A 19,942-nucleotide genomic window follows, 5' to 3' on the forward strand; every position below is an offset into this window, starting at 1 on the left:
GTGGAACTGGCCGGCAAAAGAGAACTACTGGGCACTGGGCCTGACCTGAGAGCCCAGGACCTGCGGCGCGGAGGGGTGGCTACTGCGACAGGGCACGACCTCCACCTCCCTCCTCCACTCGCCTGCGGGTTCCAGGGCTGAGAGGCGGGCGCGCCGTGATTGCGTCACCGGCCCACCCGCCGCCGTGGTTTCCCTGGCGACCGGGAGGGCGCCCGGAGCAGAGGCGAGGGAGATGCTGGCTAGGCGGCCGCGTAATCCTCTGCAGGCCCTGCAGCGCCGCACTCAGGAACTGAAGCTACAGGTAGCGTCTGGCTGTCCAGCCGGGGGCCTGGGCACCACGAGGCAGCCTGGGTTCTAGTGGCGGGCGAGATCTGGGGTGTACCTTAATCCTGGCAGCCTACCCCAACCCACTTACTTTCCCGAGTTGTAGCGCTCCCTCCTCCACCCCAGCATCCTGAAGCGAAACCCCGATTCTAACCCCTCTTGCTCCTAGTCCAACCCCCGGAAGCTGAACCTCCCGAAAATCTTGACCATCGACTAAGCGCCTTACCCCTGCCCCTCACATCTCAGTCTCCAGCCTAATAACTCCCTTAACCACTCTCCAACATAGTAACTCCCTTAGCCAACCTCGCTTCCAAAGTTAAACTTAACAATAACCATTTCCAACTATCTCTGCGCCCATCGCTTTCCTCCACTCTCCATGCCTCCTTACCTTTGAGCCTTTTTCCAGTGGAAGCCGTTTTTGCGTCACATGAACTCAAAACGAAATAGATGTTAAAGAATAGACCTAATATGTAAGGAAAATACTAGGTTCCGACAAATGAGTGAAGGACGTGAACTGAAGAAGAAATACAGGGAAGCCATAAACATGAGAAAAGTTAACTTAAAAAATAACGTAACTGTAAATAAAATATCACAAACATTTTTTAAAAATCACAATAGTCAGTACTGGGGAGGGTGTGATGAAATAGGCACTTACATACACTGCTCTAGAGTATAAAGTACAACATTTCTGGAAAGCAATTTGACAAGATGTGGCAAATATTCATGCTCCTAGGCTGGGAAATTACATTTCCAGGGATTTGCCATAGATAATAATAAAAAGATTGGGACAGAAATTGATGTATAAAAGTATCCATCACGGTGTTCCTTAGACTGGATATCACTTAAATGATCAGTAATAGGGGAATGGGTAAATAACTTATGATGGGATAAAATAGTATGATTAAAATTTTGTTAAAAGATTTTAGTGTGTTAGAATATTTGTGATAAAATGTCAAGTTAGAAAAAATATCAAATATAAAATTGAATATACAGTATTTCAGTAAAATTATTTTAAGTATAATACATATAGAAAAAAGATTGAAGAAGGGCCATCTGGGTGGCTCAGTCAGTTAAGCGTCCTACTCTTGATTTCCGCTCAGGTCATGATCTCATGGTTTGTGAGTTCAAGCCTCACATAGGGCTCTGAGCTGACAGTGCAGAGCCTGCTTGGGATTCTCTCTCTCTTTCTGCCCCTCCCCTGTCTTTGTTTCTCTTCATACTTTTTGATATTTTCATAATTTTTACACCAAATGTGCATAACTTTAAAAACTAAGAAAAAAAGTAAGTAGTAATTAATGGTTTGTTAATTTATTTTCTAAAATTCTTATTTTGCTTTGATAATTTTACTTTTTTTTCATTTGATCTGTTACTGAATATAATTATTTTCTAATCTTTGACAGATAAGAGATTTACTGAGTGCTCATATTTGGTCCAGTTGTGGACTCCCATTTAAAAAGTACAAAAGAGGGGTGCCTGGGTGGCTCAGTTGGTTAACCATCTGACTCTTGGTTTGGGGCTCAGGTCATGATCTCACACTTCGTGAGATCAAGCCCCACATGGGGCTCTGCGCTGACAGTGCGAAGCCTGCTTGGGATTCTCTCTCCTTCTGTCTCTGCCCCACCCCTGCTCTCGCTCTCTCGAAATAAATAAATGAGCTTTAAAAAATACAAATTTAAAAAAGGACAAAAGATTTGATGGATATAAGTGACTTTTGGACTTACAGTCGTACAATAAAAGCAACATGCTCTTCTGGTGGAAATAAAACTTGATGAGGCTTTGACTAAACTGAGCCTTGGCTAGATGCTTACTATGTTTCTGTATCTGATTTTAAATTTAGTGCGGTCTTGGGAGAACCAGGAAAGTTTCAGAAGTAGATTACAAAAAATTATTACTAAAACAAAGACCAAACAAAACAATTACAAAGATTAGTGACCCTAGAGAAGACTTAGCTCAGGAGTCTTCTGATAGCCTGAGTGTCTGGGAAGGACTCTTTGATAGGGAAGATCTGTCTCCACAGAGGACACCTGAAGCAAAACATGAACAGATTTCCAACTTGATGTCCATGGACAAGTAATCAAGGGCCCATCTGGGTCATGCCTGTTAGCACTGACTCTGTCACCAGCTATGCGTTTCGTAACTAACACTCAGATGCAAAATAGGAGGAGGAGAGAAGAAGCTAGTGAATTTCTCTTCCTGCATCCACGTTGCCTTCCCCGCGTCATCTTTAGAAAAGAACCCGAAAGAAATCTGTGCCTCTTTTGTGGGTACATTGGCAAAGGTACACAAGGTGTTGAGAAAATACTAAGTCAAGGTGTAAGGTTGAAGAATGAGGATAAGCAAACTTGTGGCATATTCATACAATACTATTGAGCAACAAAGGAATAAACTAATGATACAATATGGCAGTATCTCAAAAACACGCCGTGTGAAAGGGTGACACAAGAGAGTACATCCTTTCTGAGAACTTTCTGGGGTAATGGTAATTTTCTGTGTATTGATAGGGGTTAGAGTTACCTGAGTGTATGCATTTGCCAAAACTCAGCAAATGTATATGTAAGATTTTATATGTAAGTTTTATACCAAACCTTGAACTCTAGTTAGCGATACCTGTGGTACATCATTTATGAGGCAGTGTATTCATGACTGCAATTTGCTTGCAAATACATTAAAAAATCAGATGGACTGACCAAAAGGTATAGTAAAATATTAACGGTAGAACCTAGGTAGGGGTATATGGGGAGTCACTGTGAAATTTTTTCAACTTCATTATATGTTCAAAAGTGTTCATTGTGAAATCTTGGGAACAAAGAATTAAAATTTTATTTCCTGAGGTCATACAGTATTTAGCAATATAATCTAACAGTCTCTGTTTATTGTAGGTTGATGGCTTGCTTTCTGAAAGTCAATTGAAAGAAGCTCTAGAAGCCAGTAAAAGACGAGATATTTACCAAAGGTAAAACCCACTAAATTATATAAGCTTTCCAGAAACCACACTTACATTTCACTGGGCGGGATTTATAGCATAGAAATTGTTTGACGTGTTCTTTCACTCCTTTATTGTACAATTTCTCAAAAGTCAAAATAATAATGGGAAATATTACTGGGGTCATAACTAATGAAATTTTCCAAAACGTATTTAAAAATGTTTCTTGCAAGTATCTGTATCTCCCAGGTGTAGATATTGGAATGGTAAGATTAAATAGAGAATTACACTTGTTAAAAAGCAGCAACTTACATTTATTCTGTACTCTGTACGGACCAAGCAGTGTGGTCCACCCTCTAAAACCTTTTTCTTGATTAATTTTCACAATCATACCATGAGATACTTATTTTTTTTTTAATTTTTTTTCAACGTTTATTTATTTTTGGGACAGAGAGAGACAGAGCATGAACGGGGGAGGGGCAGAGAGAGAGGGAGACACAGAATCGGAAACAGGCTCCAGGCTCTGAGCCATCAGCCCAGAGCCTGACGCGGGGCTCAAACTCATGGACCACGAGATCGTGACCTGGCTGAAGTCGGACGCTTAACTGACTGTGCCACCCAGGCGCCCCAAAGATACTTATTAATATAGGTGACGGTTCACAGGGTTTTGTTCACAGGGTTTTGTTCACAGGGTTCACAGGATTTTAATACGTCTGACATTACTTTGCTGTAAGACATTAAAGTGGGCAGGCCGTAAAAATGTTTGAAGACCACTGAGAAATGCAGAATTCACTCAAGTCAGAGAGAAATTCCCTGCAGTCTCAGTGGAGATGCAGGCAATCAAATGAAGAATTAGATCATGGTATAACTTGGATCTAGAAAAACTAACCTAAATCTGAGTAATGGATTAAGGTTGTGACAGCAGCTATAAAAACTGCTCAGATTCAAGATAGTGACTGAGGCAGAGTTACGGTAGATCCTTGGCCTCCTGTAGCCTCCTGGGACCTGGTCAGAAAATTCTATTAAGGAATCCCACCTTGCTTAGGATAGTGACCTTAACTCCCTTGACATGGGAAAACTGTTCTCTTGGGTGTTTTTTGTTTTATTCTGACTTTTTCTTTTAACCCTGGAGGAATTGAAAATTAAATCAAGTTTAACATTACATAGACATGATGAACTAGATCAAATTAGACTATTAATACTTTTGTATTCAATTTTAGGACGTCATTAAGATAATGTGTATATTTGGGGTATTTAGAAGTGTGTATAACATTCAAAAGAACATGAAATTCATTTTATTAGTTTAAAGGATTCATTGAATCATTTGAAAAAGTTTTACTTAATTCAGGCATTCAAAGTTCTTAAGAGCAAAATAAAATGAATTTTAAAATGTTGAAGGGAATTTAATTAACTATATTAAGATTGTTTAGTTCAAATTGAATTAATCAAATAATAAAGAAAAAGTGAAGCTGATAATACTTGCTTTACTAGATTTTATTTTATTTTTTTAAACTTATATAGTATCTACTTTTTTTTAATGTTTTTTTAAATTTGTATTTATTTATTTATTCTTAAGAGAGAGAGAAAGACAGAACACGACCAGGGGAGGGGCAGAGCAAGAAAGGGACACAGAATCTGAAGCAGGCTCCAGGCTCTGAGCTCTCAGCACACAGCCTGATGCAGGGCTCAAACCCACAAGCCATGGGTTTGTGACCTGAGATCATGACCTGAGCTGAAGTCGAACGCTTTACCAACTGAGCCACCTGGGCACCCCTACTAGATTTTAAAATAGAATAAGATTTATAGGCTGAATTTGAAGTCCCAGGGAAGACTGGGTTTTTTAATTTTATTTTAATAAACTAATAATAATAAATTTTTTTAATGTTTATTTTTGAGAGACAGACACAGCATGAGTTGGGGAGGGGCAGAGAAAGAAGGAGACATAGAATGTGAAGCAGGCTCCAGGCTGTGAACTGTCAGCACAGAGCCCAAGGTGGGACTGGAACTCATGAACCACTAGATCATGACCTGAGCTGAAGTCGGAGGCTTAACTGACTGAGCCACCCACGTGCCCCAACTGATAATTATTTTTAAACCCAAGTAACTATAGTCTTCTTTGTGTATAAAGAGATCCCTGTCACAATCATTTAAAAATTCACATTGAGAAATATGGCCCTTTGTAGCAACGTGGATGGAACTGGAGAGTGTGATGCTAAGTGAAATAAGCCATACAGAGAAAGACAGATACCATATGTTTTCACTCTTAATGTGGATCCTGAGAAACTTAACAGAAACCCATGGGGGAGGGGAAGGGGGAAAAAAAAAAAAAAAGAGGTTAGAGTGCGAGAGAGCCAAAGCATAAGAGACTCTTAAAAACTGAGAACAAACTGAGGGTTGATGGGGGGTGGGAGGGAGGGGAGGGTGGATGATGGCTATTGAGGAGGGTACCTTTTGGGATGAGCACTGGGTGTTGTATGGAAACCAATTTGACAATAAATTTCATATATTTAAAACAAAAAAAAATCACATTGACATTTGTATGTCTGAGAACGTCAGTTAGCCCTTATGTTTGATTAATTGTCTGGTTATAAAATAAAAATCATTTCTTCTTAAACCTTTGAGGACATTGTTGGTTTTCTTTGCATTCAGCGATGTGAATAAGTTTGATGATAGTTCCTTTATTTTTTTTAATGTTAATTTATTTATTTTGACAGAGAGAGCATGCACGCTAGCATGGGTGCAGGGGAAGGGCAGAGAGAGGGAGAGAGAGGGAATCTCAAGCAGGCTCTGTGCTATCAGACATGGGGCTTGATCTCACAAACCATGAAATCATGACCTGAGCCGAAGTCAAGAGTTAGACGCTTAACTGACTGAGCCACCCAGGGGCCCCATGATGATATTCCTTTATGATTGACCTGTGTGGGGCTTTTCTCTTCCACCTTGGTGCTTTGGAAATTCATCACAACCTATTTAAGTGTTGTTTTTTATCCTGCTAAACACTTAGTGGGTCTTTTCAACTTGAAACGTCTTGTCTCTCATAAGCTCTGAGAGATTTTCTTTTACTAAAAGATTTTTTTTTTCTACTTCCGTTTGTTGCTTCCTGAAAAACCTTTGAGTGAGGTATTAAACCTCCTGGACTATTCCTCTTGGTCTCTTATCTCCCCATTAATAGTTTTCATTTCTTTGTCTTTTTGTTTATACCCGGGGATTTCTCTTGTCTTTGGTTCTTCTGGACTCCCAACTACTTATTTATTTATTTAATTTCAGTTAGTCTTAAATTTGACCGTCCATGTTGCTGGTTTTCTTTAATGTATCTGGTGGTCCTTGGGTTATTCATTTTTATTTAAGAAATGAGGGACTAGTGTGATTATTCTAGATGGCAGTCCAGGATTCTTCTACTATTGTATGTATAGGGTCTCTTCCCTGCAGTATTATCCCCTGAATGAGAGTGAAATTCTTTGTACGTGGGCAGAGAATTTCAGGGGGCTGGGAACTAACTGTTAAGCTGAGACGTGTCCGTGCCAGAATAGAGTGGGCTTTAACCCTGGCGTACAGGAAACTTCTTTGGCAGCTGTAGTTCTCCCCAGGCCATTCATTCTTTTTGTTTTTTAGAGATGAATCCTCTGGTAAGGAGGGACAGCAGAGGGGGGAGTGAGATAAGAGAGAGGGGGAAGCTAGCTGGCTCAGATTTTCTGTGAACAGACTTTTTAAAAAATCAGACTTCTTATAAAAGGCCTTAACTAAATCTAAACTTAATCAATATCTTTACTCTCTCCCTAAATAATATAAAGCCCTTAGATTGTCTTAAGACTGATTGCCTTTAGGGGCACCTGGGTGGCTCAGTGGGTTACGTGTCTGACTTCAGCTCCGGTTATGATCTCACCGTCTCATGGTTCGTGAGTTTGAGCCCCACATCAGACTCTGCTGTCAGCGCGGAACACGCTTCGGATCCTCTGCCTCTCTCTCTGCCCCTCCCCTTCTCACTGCCCTCCCGCCCCCCAATAAGCATTAAAAAATGATTGGTTGCCTTTATAGCTTAGATGCTATGGATATCATTTGATTAATATAACATAACATAATATAAAATGACATAACATAATTAATATATAAAGCAAATCCCAGCCATTGTGAATGTCTTCATCTGTAGAACTTCATAATACATTCCCTTAGATGCACTTTAATTACCCCTCTCTCCCCGATCCTTCCTACCTGCTGACCCAAATCGTGGCATCCTCTCCCTGGCAGATCTTTTTCCTCTTAGGGGCCTCTTCCGAGAACGTGCTTCCATCTCTTTTCCGTGCGGCAGAAATTTGTTGAAATGTCTTGTTGACAGGTGGTCTCTCTCTCATTCTCCTACATTCAGGGTTTATTACCTTTTTTTTTTTTTAATTTTTTTTTTTAACGTTTATTTATTTTTGAGACAGAGAGAGAGGCAGAGCATGAACGGGGGAGGGTCAGAGAGAGGGAGACACAGAATCTGAAACAGGCTCCAGGCTCTGAGCCGTCAGCACAGAGCCCGACGCGGGGCTTGAACTCACGGACCGCGAGATCATGACCTGAACCGAAGTCGGCCGCTTAACCGACTGAGCCACCCAGGCGCCCCGGGTTTATTACCTTTTAAAATGTTTCATCAGTTTTGGTGGGGCTTCAGGAGGTGGTGAAGAGAATTTTTTGAATCTAGGTCTCGGGATCCTTTTAGTCTGAGTAACAGGGTGCCTGTTAAAACTAGGGGCTCTACTGTCAATCTCATTCCACAAAAAGTCTGGAAGTAGGTTCCCCCACGGTGGATGAGTGGCTCGTGAGGTCCTCAAGGCCCAGCTTTTGCTCTCATTGTGCTCTGTCATCCTCATCTAGTCGGCGATGGCTCCCTTCGCCTTTACAGAGTCCCTAAGCATCAGCATCTAAAAACAGAAAAGGTGAAGGATTCTTTACGTGCTGCACCAGGGAGGATAAAATGGGAGACAGCGCCCAACATACTTCTTTCTTGTGTTGTCGGCCAGCGCTGGGCCACACAGCCACCCCACCCATGATGGGTCCTGAGCACTTAGGTGTCGGTGTGGGACCGACCCCGCCAGCGTAGACCCTGATGGGGTAATTGGGTCTAAGACTTAAGCCAGATTACACGAGCCATCTGTGGAATAATCAAAACAGCGTACCCGTCTGCATAGGCGACGCTCAAAAGGGGAATGTGCCGTGGTGGGACGAGGCCAGCTCTAGAATCCTAAGCTCTGCCCCGACGTGTTACTCTACCACTGATTAGCTGTGGCCGCCCCTTAGAACCTCACTTCCTTCTGCCAGAGTGAGAGCTGGTACGAGCCTCAAAGGAGGCGGTGCTCTTGTAAAGTGCCTGGCACCGTGCACGGTGTGCAGTAAAACTTGGATATTATCGCCATTACTTATGTCTTCGCGGCTAGGCCCTCAGTTCATGGGACTTCAGAGCTGAAGAAGCAGTTTGAAGTCCAGTGCTTTCCTCATTTTAGAGATAGGAAACCGAAGCTCAGAGTCACATAAGCTTTCTGAGCCTTGGCTGTCATACCTGTGTACCTTAGAGCACGTGAGTATCACCCAAGCCAGTGGGTAGGAAGGCAGTTACAGGTGAATTTTTTAACATCATTCATATAATAGCTAATCGCCTTGCCCGCTTAAAGACTTATGTATGATTCCATGAAATAACTTTCTAGTCTGACAATAGAAAAATTCATACTTCTTTCCTTTCTTTTTGAAAATTTAGGTGTATCCAATTAAAACAGGCGATAGATGAAAATAAAGATGCTCTTCAAAAATTGAACAAAGTAAGTGTTACGGTTTATAATATTACCAAAAAGAAAAAACCCAACCCTGTTTTTGTCCCGATGTTTTCGTGAAGTGGGAATTCATTAGAGTGGTTAAGCTCCTGGGTTTGCTTTAGCGGTGGCGAAGTCTACCTGCGGCCGGTGCTGACTCGCCCTGCCGGCATGCTGAGGGTGTGCTTTGGAGCAGAAAAGCCAGGGCTCCAAATGCTGAGGAGAGTTCAGCTTTGGTGAACTCACCCAGCACTGAGGACTCAGAAGATCGAGGAAGAAGTTATCTTTATTTCTGCATTGTGTAAGTTTTACGTTTTACAGGCTAGAGTTGTTTTTTGGTTTTTGTTTATTTTATTTTACTTCATTTCGTTTCGTTTTATTTTATTTTATTATTATTTTTTTTAATTTACATCCAAGTTAGTTAGCATGTCGTGCGACAATGATTTCAGGAGTAGATTCCTTAACGCCCCTTCCCCATTTAGCCCATCCCCCCTCCCGCCACCCCTCCAGCAACCCTCTGTCCGTTCTCCGTATTTAAGAGTCTCTTATGTTTTATCCCCCTCCCTGTTTCTATATTCTTTTTGCTTCCCTTCCCTTGCAGAGTTGTTTTAATTTTAATTACACTGTGGGGAGAGTACATAATCTGGCCCAGAGCGTAAGTGCTAAAGAAGCTTCTTGCGTCGCACGGCAGCTCTAATGTCGGTGACTCTGCAGAAATAGGAGGAACTAGAATTTACTCTTGGAAGTCCCTTCAGGGTTTTCTCTTTCAGTATGAGCCTGAGCTTCATTCAGCTTAGTGTCCAGGGCCAGAGTCTCACAGAGCATGTAAAGTGGAGGGCATCTAAAAGTCATCTCCCTGCTTGTGTGTGAATCTCCTTTACTGCATCTGAGCATTTCTTCTGAAATTCTCCAGTGACGTAACACTCTTGAATTTAGGAGTCAGGCTGACCCTAAATTTAAAAATCTAAGTATCGTGTTTCACAGGTGAGGAAACTGAGGCTCCCAAAAGTGAAGCAGCTTTCTCAGTGTCTCACTGCCAGTCAGTTTCCGAACTTGGGATTGGCATATGTCTTTTTGACTCCAAAGCCTACCTTCTGTCTGGAACCTAGCTCTTACTGACCATAGAGGGTAGCAAGCAAGAAAACAACAAAGACAAACTTTCTGGCTAGCAAGAAAACAACAAAAAACCAAGGAGTATCATTTTGTTTTTTCATTTGGGTTACATTTCAACGTAATAATCTACATTTCTTTTAATATTATTCTAAGGTAGGCCTAGTCTCGTGTTAACATTTACTTTGTCTTCTAGAACTTACTAGAGTGTTTTTTTTTCCTTCTAAAATAAATAGAATAGGAAATTGAAAGAAATTTTTCAGTGAAATAAACTTATATTCTCTCATAGGCTGATGAACCTGCACCTATTGGGAACTACAATCAGAAAAAAGAGGATGAACACAGTCTTTTGGATAAGCTTACCCACCAACTGCAGGAGCTTGCTGTGTCCATAAGTAGAGAAAATATAACTGAGTATGCCTCTTTCCTTACTTTCTTTCTCTCAGGCATTATATCACCAGCAGTTTTAATGTCTGACTCAGAATAAAGACCTATTAGGAGTATACATGTAAATGAGTGGTGATAACAAGTATAATCTGTTGACATGTATTTCTTGTGTATAGTAGGAAGTCTTAGATCCCATAAAAGATGTAAAGAAGTAGAAGGCAGTCAATTTAGTCAGGGAGACAAAAGAGAGATCCGAACAGCTAAGTAAACAAAGGTTAGAAAATAAGGATGATGCTTTAATGTCAGTGTTGATATGTAAAAAGAAATTATTTGGATTATTTGCATATCTCCTTCCTTCATAAACTTAAAATATTAGAGGTAGAAACATACATTGCTTTTCTGCCTTAGTGGATGTTAATAACAGCTTTTACAAAGCAGAAAGAAAATTGATGGTATAAACAAACCAACCCAGTTTGTGGAAAGGAAGAAGGAAAACAATTAACTATTTAGACTCTTCATGTGCCGCTCCCATACTGTTACACTATATCCTGGGAAAAATGCTGAAGGATGTAGATACAAGGATTCTAGAATTTTCACTGATTTCTAGTGCTGAGAATGACAAAGTAGCTGGTTTTGGGCTTAACCTTCCTACCGTAAACAACTATAAAATCTGGACAAAATCTACAAAAACAGCTGATGTCCTTAATACAGGGAAGCACAAGAAGTGAGCCCTACATTTACCCAGACCCTCTCCCTGAGAAAACTTACGGGCTGTGGTGCAGGAAGGTAGAGCCTACACAGAAAACACCAGTGTCACTGAGCTCAGGAGGCAGAGATCAAATTTTGGAGTCGCCAAGGCCAGTGGGACTTGTAGGAAGAGAGGAGGGTGTTGCAAGAGACAGCTATAGAAATCTGAATGGAATCCTGGCCTACACAGAGCATGATTCCAGAAGCATTGGCAGAAAACACCTGCTAGGAGACTGAGAGCTTAAAAGATTCTGGAAGTCAAACGGTCTTGGAAAAATGTTGGAGTTTGTACCTAGCTAGAGTAAAGAGATCCTGGTGAATGCTTCAGGCATTTAGTAGAGATCACAGAAGGCCCATGCTCTAGGAGTAAGGAAAACGCTCTAATACTAAGAACTGTGATTTGAAATAAAGACAAAACTGAAGTAGATCTCGAGGCCGAAAGCCAGACCTTAACAGGAACATGATAATTTAAGTGTGTAACAGCACAAAATTCAACACTCTGTAAAGGAAGATGACATAATGCGAAGTCTCAAACTGTCTCATCCGCAATGTCCACTAATAAGAAACAAAACAAAACTAAAAGCAGACCTAGATCTGACTAGATAATATAGTTAGCTGATAAGCACTTCTAAATAATGATTAATATGTTAAAAATAGAAGAAAATAAGGATGAAATAGAAAAAGGCAGAGTATTTTAAGAAAATTCAAATGTAGGAAATAAATGAACAGTATACAACTGTAAAATGTCTAGTGAAATAGTGGCTGAGAAATTTCTCAGTCTGATTAAATACAGATTCAAAAACGTGGAAAATGTCTTATAATAAAGAGACAAAATAATCAGTAGAAGCTCAGATGACCCAAATGCAAAAATTAACAAATAAGAACTCTAAAACAACTATTTTCAATTAGTTAAAGAATTTGCTAGAAAAGATGGATAGCTTGGATGGATAGGGAGGAATCAAGCAGAGAAATGGCAACTAACAGAGACCAAATGGAAATTCTGAAACTAAAATTTATAAAATATGAAATGAAAAAAAAATTACTGAATGGTTTAACAGAAAATTGGATACAACAGAGGAAAAGATCAATGAACCCAAAGAGAAAAAAAAACTTTCAAATATGCACAAAAAGAAAAAAGAATGCAAAGAACAGAATAGAACGTATAAGGGATATGGGACATGCACTTATTTCCAAATATGGGCAAGATCTTCTATATGTAGAAGTTATGTTGATCCGTTCTTATACATTACTTCAAGTAATCCCTATCTCTGAATTATTTTTCACAGAATTGGGGCACTTCCTGAAAGAGAGGAAGGTGACAATTCTGCTGAAGAAGCTGAAGAAGAGGATGACGATGAAGAAGAAGAAAGTGAAGACACTGGGGACGAAGAAGAAACAGAAGAGGAAGAGAAACAGGAACATGAATCCCAGCAACAGGCCACAGGCAAAGAATACATTGCTATTGGAGATTTTACTGCTCAGCAAGCTGGGGACCTTACATTTAAGGTAGAAACAAGAGTAGAACCTAACCTAAGGATAGTTATGCATACCTAACAGAATAAGAAAACTTTATATATCTATATTACATATTCCTGGTATCGTTTTTAAAGACTCAATCTATTTTAATAAAATAAGTATAACTTACGATTTACAGGCGGTAGTCATGTGAGATTATGTTGTCAATGTTACCTGGTAGCAAAATAATAAAATTAAATGCTATTCTATTTTTGAAAGTAGTTTCAATGTGGATAATTTCTGAGTTAGGGGTAAATTTTAATTTAGCATTTTTTACTTGTTTTGATTTAAGAAGGGAGAAATTCTCCTTGTAATTGAAAAAAAACCTGATGGTTGGTGGATAGCTAAGAACACCAAAGGAAACAAAGGTCTCATTCCCAGAACCTACTTGGAGGTTAGTCTTTTTTGTTTATTCTTCCTCTTTTCAAAACTTTTCTTGCATTTTTAATAAAATGTTAAGCTCTATTCTTTGATCAGTTGACCAATGAATGAGTTGATACGGAATTTACTTTAATTTTAGAGGGACAGGGACTGGGAAAATCTTGTTTTAACAGTCATGGGGACCTGTGAAGTGCCGTTGTGCAGGTAAGGCCTATGTTATGACACAGTGAAAGTGCTTGGTGGATTAATGCTGATCATAAAAATTAATAGGAGCTTATTGCTTGTTGTCAAACGAAACCACGGTTAACTTTGGGTTAACTTCTGCTAATATATGATCCCTTACTAGGAGGTAAACATACTATACATGCATGCTTGCAACCTATTTCTTTTTAATATTTCACTATATAGCATGGTCATTTTCTTTGCCAATATATATAGATATGTGTTTGGGTCAGTGCTGTCCAATGGAAAAATAATGCAAACTAGAAATGCAGTTTTAAGTTTTTTCATGACCGCACTGAGATGTCTTTGTTTTCTGCCGCCATTTCTAACACTAATAGTGTGATTTTTCTCTAACACCAAATATGTGTTGTTTTTCCACGCTAGTTCTCTGAAACCAACCAGGTGTCCAAACAATTCAATTCAATTCTGACACTAACTCCTGGAGTTAGCACAGACCCCTCACGTTAAGGGCTCACCCCACAAGCTGCTCTAATTCAGATGCCAGTCACAAGTCCCAGGGGCCTGTACTTCTGAGCGACCAGCTGTAAATTCAGTTCCCATACACGCCTCCTCAGGTTTGATAATTTGCTAGAGGGACTCACAGAACTCAGGAAAACACCTTCCTTGTGTTTACCAGTTTATTATAAAGGCTACAGCTCAGGAACAGCCAAATGGAAGGGGCGGATAGGCAAGGTATTGGGACATGGGGAGAGTGGGACCTGGATCTTCCTACCCGTACCCTCTCTGGTCTGGGCACCACCCCCCTCCAGACTTCCCATGCCCACTAGTACAACACTTCAAAGTGGTCACCGACCCGGAAGGCTCCCTAAACCCTGTCTTTTCGGGGTTTTTATGGAAGTATTATTATATAGCCGTGATTGATTAAATGGCCATTGGTGATAGAATTCGGTTTCCTGCTCCTTTATCCTCCCCGAAGGTGAGAGGGCTGGTGGGATGGTGCCCTGAAAGTTCCAACCTTCTAATCACATGATTGGTTCTTCTGGCACCCTGCCCCCCACCCCACCCACCCCACCGCATTACCTCAAGAATAAACTCAAGTCTGATTGAAAGGGACTTATGAGGAATAACATAAGACATTCCTGTCACTCAGGAAATTCCAAGAGTTTTAGGAACTCTTGCCAAGAACTGGGAATAAAGACAAAATATATATATATATTTTTTTCTTTTTAATATTTCATTGTATATATATCATATATGTATATTTATTATATGACATGCATTTAAAAAAAGGAAAAAAGGAAGTACCTAAAAAAGGTGGCTCAGTCAGTTAAGCCTCTGACTCTTGATTTCAGCTCAGGTTGTGAGATTGAGCCCCGTGTTGGTCTCTGTGCTGACAGCACAGAGAAGCCTTATTGGGATCCTCTCTCTCCCTCTCTCCCTGCCTCTCCCTCCCCCCACTCTCTCTCTTTCTCTCAAAGAAACATTAAAAAAGAAAAAGAAACAGGTGATTTTTAATAGCATATTTATATTATCTAATATATCAAAATATTATCATTTCAACCTATAATCAATATTAAAAAATCTTTCCTTTTTTTTTTTTTTCATACCAAGTCTTCCAATTCCAGTGTGTGTTTTACACCTAAACAGCACATCTCCGTGTGAACTGGTCACACTTCAAGTGTCAGTAGTCCCACATGGCAATGGCTGCTGTATTGCACGGTTCAAGTTAAATCATCTTTTCAATGGTAGCGTAGTATTCCAATTTCAGGTAGATGTACATGTGGTTTCCAACCTATAAGAACTAGGTTGCACGGAGCTGTGATTAGCTTCCACTATGAGATACAAAAGACCCCCCAAATAGTGGCTTAAATAAGGTAGAAGCATATTTCTCTTACGCGTGGAAGAAGTGTGGAGGCCAGCAATCAAAGGATATTGAACACCCCATCTAATGTTTCGCTCTGTACTTAAGTGGGAGGCAGCCCTTCCAAGGGTTATCTCGTTAGTTTAAGTTGGCTGCTAGATCTTTTAATGATTCCAGGAAGCGAAAGAAGAAAGGGGAATAAGAGGTCAAAAGGCATGAGCTGCTATCTTTTTAAGACGATTTCCTGGAATTTACGCAAAAAAACTTCCTGTGATATCTCCTTGATCAGAATGGAGTCTCCTGGTAACACGCAGCTGCAAGCAGGGTTTGGAATACGTAGACTTCTAGCTGGCTCATTGCTAAAATCAGGGATTCTGTTACAAAAGAAATGGTGGACAGTAGGTACCAGCCTATGTGGTGATCCATCTACACAGACGTCTTTGTAGGTTCATCTGATTTATCCCCTTCAGCTAAATTCCTAGGTGTTCATTGCTGGTGCAAAAGGTCTGCGCCTTTATATTTTGATTTAATGTGCCAGTTTGCCCTTCAGAAAAGTTCTGCCTCTTTGTACTCCCGTCCCCAGCCTCTGAGAGTACTTGTTTCCCTACGCATGTGCCTGTGATGGCTGCCTGCCCCCAGTCTTTACGCTATGGTGGTAACAGGCAAAAAGAGGCTCGTTGGTGCTTTTTATTTGCATTCATTGTACTGCCAGTGAGGTTGAGCATCATTTACTATGCTTTCTGGCCATCCCTACTTTTACTTTGTAAATTGCCTTGTTTTAGTTCTTTTGGCCGTTCTTCTAAGATTTTAAAAAATTGTGATTTATAAGAGTTTTGTAATATGTTCAGAATAAGGGTATTAACCCTTGGAAATCTGTAGCAGAGATTTTCTTTGGTGACCTTCAGCCATGTTTATCTATTATGTTGCTAAGTCTGTCAGTATTTCCATGTCATTTGTGATTTTGGGAGTTGGTATTGTAATTGGAAAGGACTTCCCCATCTCAAGATTATTTTCTTCTTTTATAGTTCTTTTATTTCTATCTTCTTTGTTTCCACTGGAATAATTTCCATCTGGAATTTATTTTGACTAAACTTGCTCTCTACCTCTATCCTTGTAATTTTTTCAACTAGCAAAGCTATCAACAATGTGTTGAAATAGTTTTCCCACTGATTTCTTATTATACCCACCGTGTACATTCCTGTCAATAGTTGAGCCTTTCTGAAAGTCTTTTATTGGTTGATTTTTGCATTAGATAAAAAGCGCTTGAGGGGCGCCTGGGTGGCGCAGTCGGTTAAGTGTCCGACTTCAGCCAGGTCACGATCTCGCGATCCGTGAGTTCGAGCCCCGCGTCAGGCTCTGGGCTGATGGCTCAGAGCCTGGAGCCTGCTTCCGATTCTGTGTCTCCCTCTCTCTCTGCCCCTCCCCCGTTCATGCTCTGTCTCTCTCTGTCCCAAAAATAAATAAACGTTGAAAAAAAAAAATTAAAAAAAAAAAAAAGCGCTTGATATTTCAATAATTTTTCAGCCCTATAATAAAGAAGAAGGCCAAGACTCAAGTGAAGAAGGCAGCGAAGAAGATACAGAGGTGGGGGACCAAACAGCAGAAGGGGCAGCAGTTAAACAAAGGTAAAAGGTGGGAAAGGATATCAAAGTGAGTTTAAGGAACTTTTTATTTTTACTGTTGTACATAGTTCAAGAATCTCTTGAAATGGAGATAACTTGCATTTTGAGAACTGGGCTTTTCATATTACTGTTTGGTTCAGTACTACTTTAATTTTGTGATTATTTTTAGTGCGTGATATTTTTCTATCTCGGTTTCTTTTAGAGACTTCTACGTTTTTAGAACTTACTGACAATTCAATATTTTGTTCTTTGATTAATGATGCTAATTGCGTAAATAGTCGTGGGCTGTCTGTGCATTCACCTTGCTTTTTTTTCTCCCCCAGAACTGATTCTCATTGGAATGCCGTCCGGAAAGCTATCTCGGAGGTTTGTATTGCCTGTCCTGTTAAACGATGTCTTGTTTTGTTACCTAATAGTTCTGATAGAGTTCAGATTCAAAACAGGATGGAGACTTTGGAAGATAGCTTTGGATCTTAAACAGGGTACAGGGCACGAAATGTACAGAGCATAAAACATACGGTTCATGTAATATTTCTCATTAGGCCTCTTCTGTAAGAAGAGTAGAATTGAGGGCTTGCAACTATTTCTTATTGATTCTGCCTGAGTTTTCTATCATTTGGGTAAAGATATTAAATTCCAGTCAATATGAAAAATTCTAAAAAGCTCAAAAAAGTGAGAAATTATCCATATTCTTATCATTTAAAAGTTTGGGTTAAAAAAAATTTTTTTTTAATGTTTTATTTCTTTTTGACAGAGAGGGAGAGACAGAGCATGAGCAGGGGAGGGGCAGAGAGAGAGGGACACACAGAATCGGAAGCAGGCTCCAGGCTCTGAGCTGTCAGCACAGAGCTCCACGCGGAGCTCGAACCCACAGAGGGCGAGATCATGACCTGAGCCGAAGTCGGAGGCTCAACGGACTGAGCCACCCAGGCGCCCCTTAAAAGTTTTTTTTTAAGTTTATTTATTTTGATAGAGAGCATGATCAGGGTAGGGGCAGAGAGAGAGGAGGGGGAGAGAATCCCAAACAGGCTCTAGGCTGTCAGATGCAGCCCTCAAACTCACAAACCACGAGATCATGACCTGAGCCGACATCAAGAGTCGAACACTCAACTGACTGATCCAGCCAGGTGCCCCCCCATTCCTATCATTTTTAAAAGTCACATAACCAAGTGAAAATCCACTCCTTTCCTCCCAGAAGGGATCACCATTAATAGTTTAGTAAATATCCTTTCTGACCTTTTACACCACGTATCACTTACATGGACGTACTCGTGTATGTATGTGTGTGCGTACACATATACAAAAAAAAGACACGAATTCTTCAGTGCGTATCAGTTTACGACGTTAACTCACCTGTTACGTGGCAGCACACTGTAGAGCAGGACACGGGGAGGGACATTTTGATGAAAGATGTACAGGAAACAGCTGGTCTGGAGCTCAGAGATGGGCACTGCGTAGGGCTTAGATGCGTAGGGCTTAGGTCCTTGGGAGAGGCCAGGATTCGATGATGGCATCCTCAGGAATTTGGGGCTAAGTTGCTGTATTTGTCCACTGAAGTCTGCATGTTTGTGTTTTCCTACTTTGGGTTGTAGTTGCTATAGCAATAAGAGAAAGTATTATAGAGGTGAGGAGACACAAATGAAAACAACTGATTTTGGTTTTTACTGTCTCCAGCAGATAAACACTATTGATGTGCTAACCACAATGGGAGCTATTCCCTCGGGGTTCAGGCCTTCCATGCTCTTCCAGCTTCTGGAGGAAGGTAACGCGCGTCTGTGAGCCACCACAGATTTGTAGTTAAGCAGTCAGCCTTTGGGATTAATTTTCTGGTTTTAGCCAAAACGAGTTGTTTAAAAGGATGTTGAATATCACATCTTTCTAGTTCTCATCTTTTCCTTCATCTTTCCTGTGACAGTGGAGGAAGGATCCCTGACCCTGTCAGCCGCCAGCCTGTGTGCTCTGGGTTTTAGTCCCTTTGCTTTATTTCAAAAACAATGATTCTTAATTGTCAGCCCTTTCGTGTATCTGCAGCCCGCCGCCCTTCCCCACACTGGCTTCTTCCCTCGTCATAGTACCAACACACCTGATACCTGCACCTTTTAAGAACACCAGCCCTTCTCACCCTCCCTCATTCTAGCCAAAGCCTCCCTTTCTCTCCATTTCTTCACAGAAAGACTTTTCTGAAGAGCTATTATCCATTTGCATGTGCATTTTCTTATTCGTTCTTGGATTTCTCTGTACTTGACAACGTTTGCCCGTAAGCTGGGTAAAGAGAAATAATGTTGGGGAGGATCTCCGGTATAGCCTGAAGTGTTGTGTTATCTGTGGAAGGGCCGCTTTGAGTTCCTCTGCTGCAAGGCTCTTAGCCCTCCCTGAATGCGCAACTCCTTCCCATCCTTTGCATCCATCCCAGGGGCAATTCCACCTTCCTGGAGAGGTCTCCTTTGACCAATGTGGGTGCCCCCTACACCCTTCCGCTTGAGCACGCTTTATGGACCTACGTTAATTTATAATTATTTTACTTACCCTCTTCTACTTATTTTGTTTTTATTATTTCCCCCACTCAGCTGTAAACTAATGAGGGCAGGGGCTGTATTTCTCTGACTCACATACTTTGTGAGTATTTGCAGGTCTTAGCAGAGGGCCTGGCACACAGTGGGAACTCAGAAATGATTTCTCAAATGAATAAATGATTTTATAATCAGTATTCTTCACAACTAATGTATGGGAGAACACTATAAAAATGATTTTGTCTGAAGAAACGAAATTAATGATTATATATTTTTCTAAAAGGTATTCACAGATTTTCTGCATTTTACAAAAACATTTGAATGGATCATCTTCATGACAGGGCAGGTTACTGGCGTAAAAGTTTTTGTTTTGTTTTGTTTTTTTCTGAAGCTCTCCTTTTTAACCAGCTATATTGCAGAGATGTACTCTAGTAACAGGAGTTTTTCTTTTTTTGTTTATTTACATTTTAGTTAACATGCAGTACAATATTGGTTTCAGGAGTAGAATTTAGTGATTCATCACTTACATAAAACACCCAGTGCTCACCACAAGTGCCCTTCTTAATATCTAGCCCATCTCCCCTAACCCACTAAGA

The 19,942-nt window shown here is 40.6% G+C and overlaps 1 protein-coding gene across 5 annotated transcripts in view; it reads left to right on the forward strand.

The window, feature by feature from the left end:
- NPHP1 (nephrocystin 1) overlaps nucleotides 1-19,942 on the forward strand; it is a 60,043-nt gene continuing 40,101 nt past the window's right edge. For 2 of the 5 annotated variants that reach the window (XM_043604021.1, XM_043604025.1), the window contains exons 1-9: nucleotides 170-301; nucleotides 3,204-3,277; nucleotides 8,979-9,039; nucleotides 10,430-10,554; nucleotides 12,561-12,780; nucleotides 13,082-13,183; nucleotides 16,739-16,839; nucleotides 17,160-17,202; nucleotides 18,514-18,598. In XM_043604021.1, the coding sequence (XP_043459956.1) occupies nucleotides 233-301; nucleotides 3,204-3,277; nucleotides 8,979-9,039; nucleotides 10,430-10,554; nucleotides 12,561-12,780; nucleotides 13,082-13,183; nucleotides 16,739-16,839; nucleotides 17,160-17,202; nucleotides 18,514-18,598 (880 nt within the window). In that variant the 5' untranslated portion in view covers nucleotides 170-232. Of the gene's footprint in view, nucleotides 302-3,203; nucleotides 3,278-8,978; nucleotides 9,040-10,429; nucleotides 10,555-12,560; nucleotides 12,781-13,081; nucleotides 13,184-16,738; nucleotides 16,840-17,159; nucleotides 17,203-18,510; nucleotides 18,599-19,942 lie in introns of all 5 variants that reach the window. The other 3 variants (XM_043604020.1, XM_043604024.1, XM_043604022.1) reach the window with 3 other exon arrangements.

Source organism: Prionailurus bengalensis, chromosome A3 (genome assembly GCF_016509475.1).
Source record: "Prionailurus bengalensis isolate Pbe53 chromosome A3, Fcat_Pben_1.1_paternal_pri, whole genome shotgun sequence".
Lineage (NCBI taxonomy): Eukaryota > Metazoa > Chordata > Mammalia > Carnivora > Felidae > Prionailurus > Prionailurus bengalensis.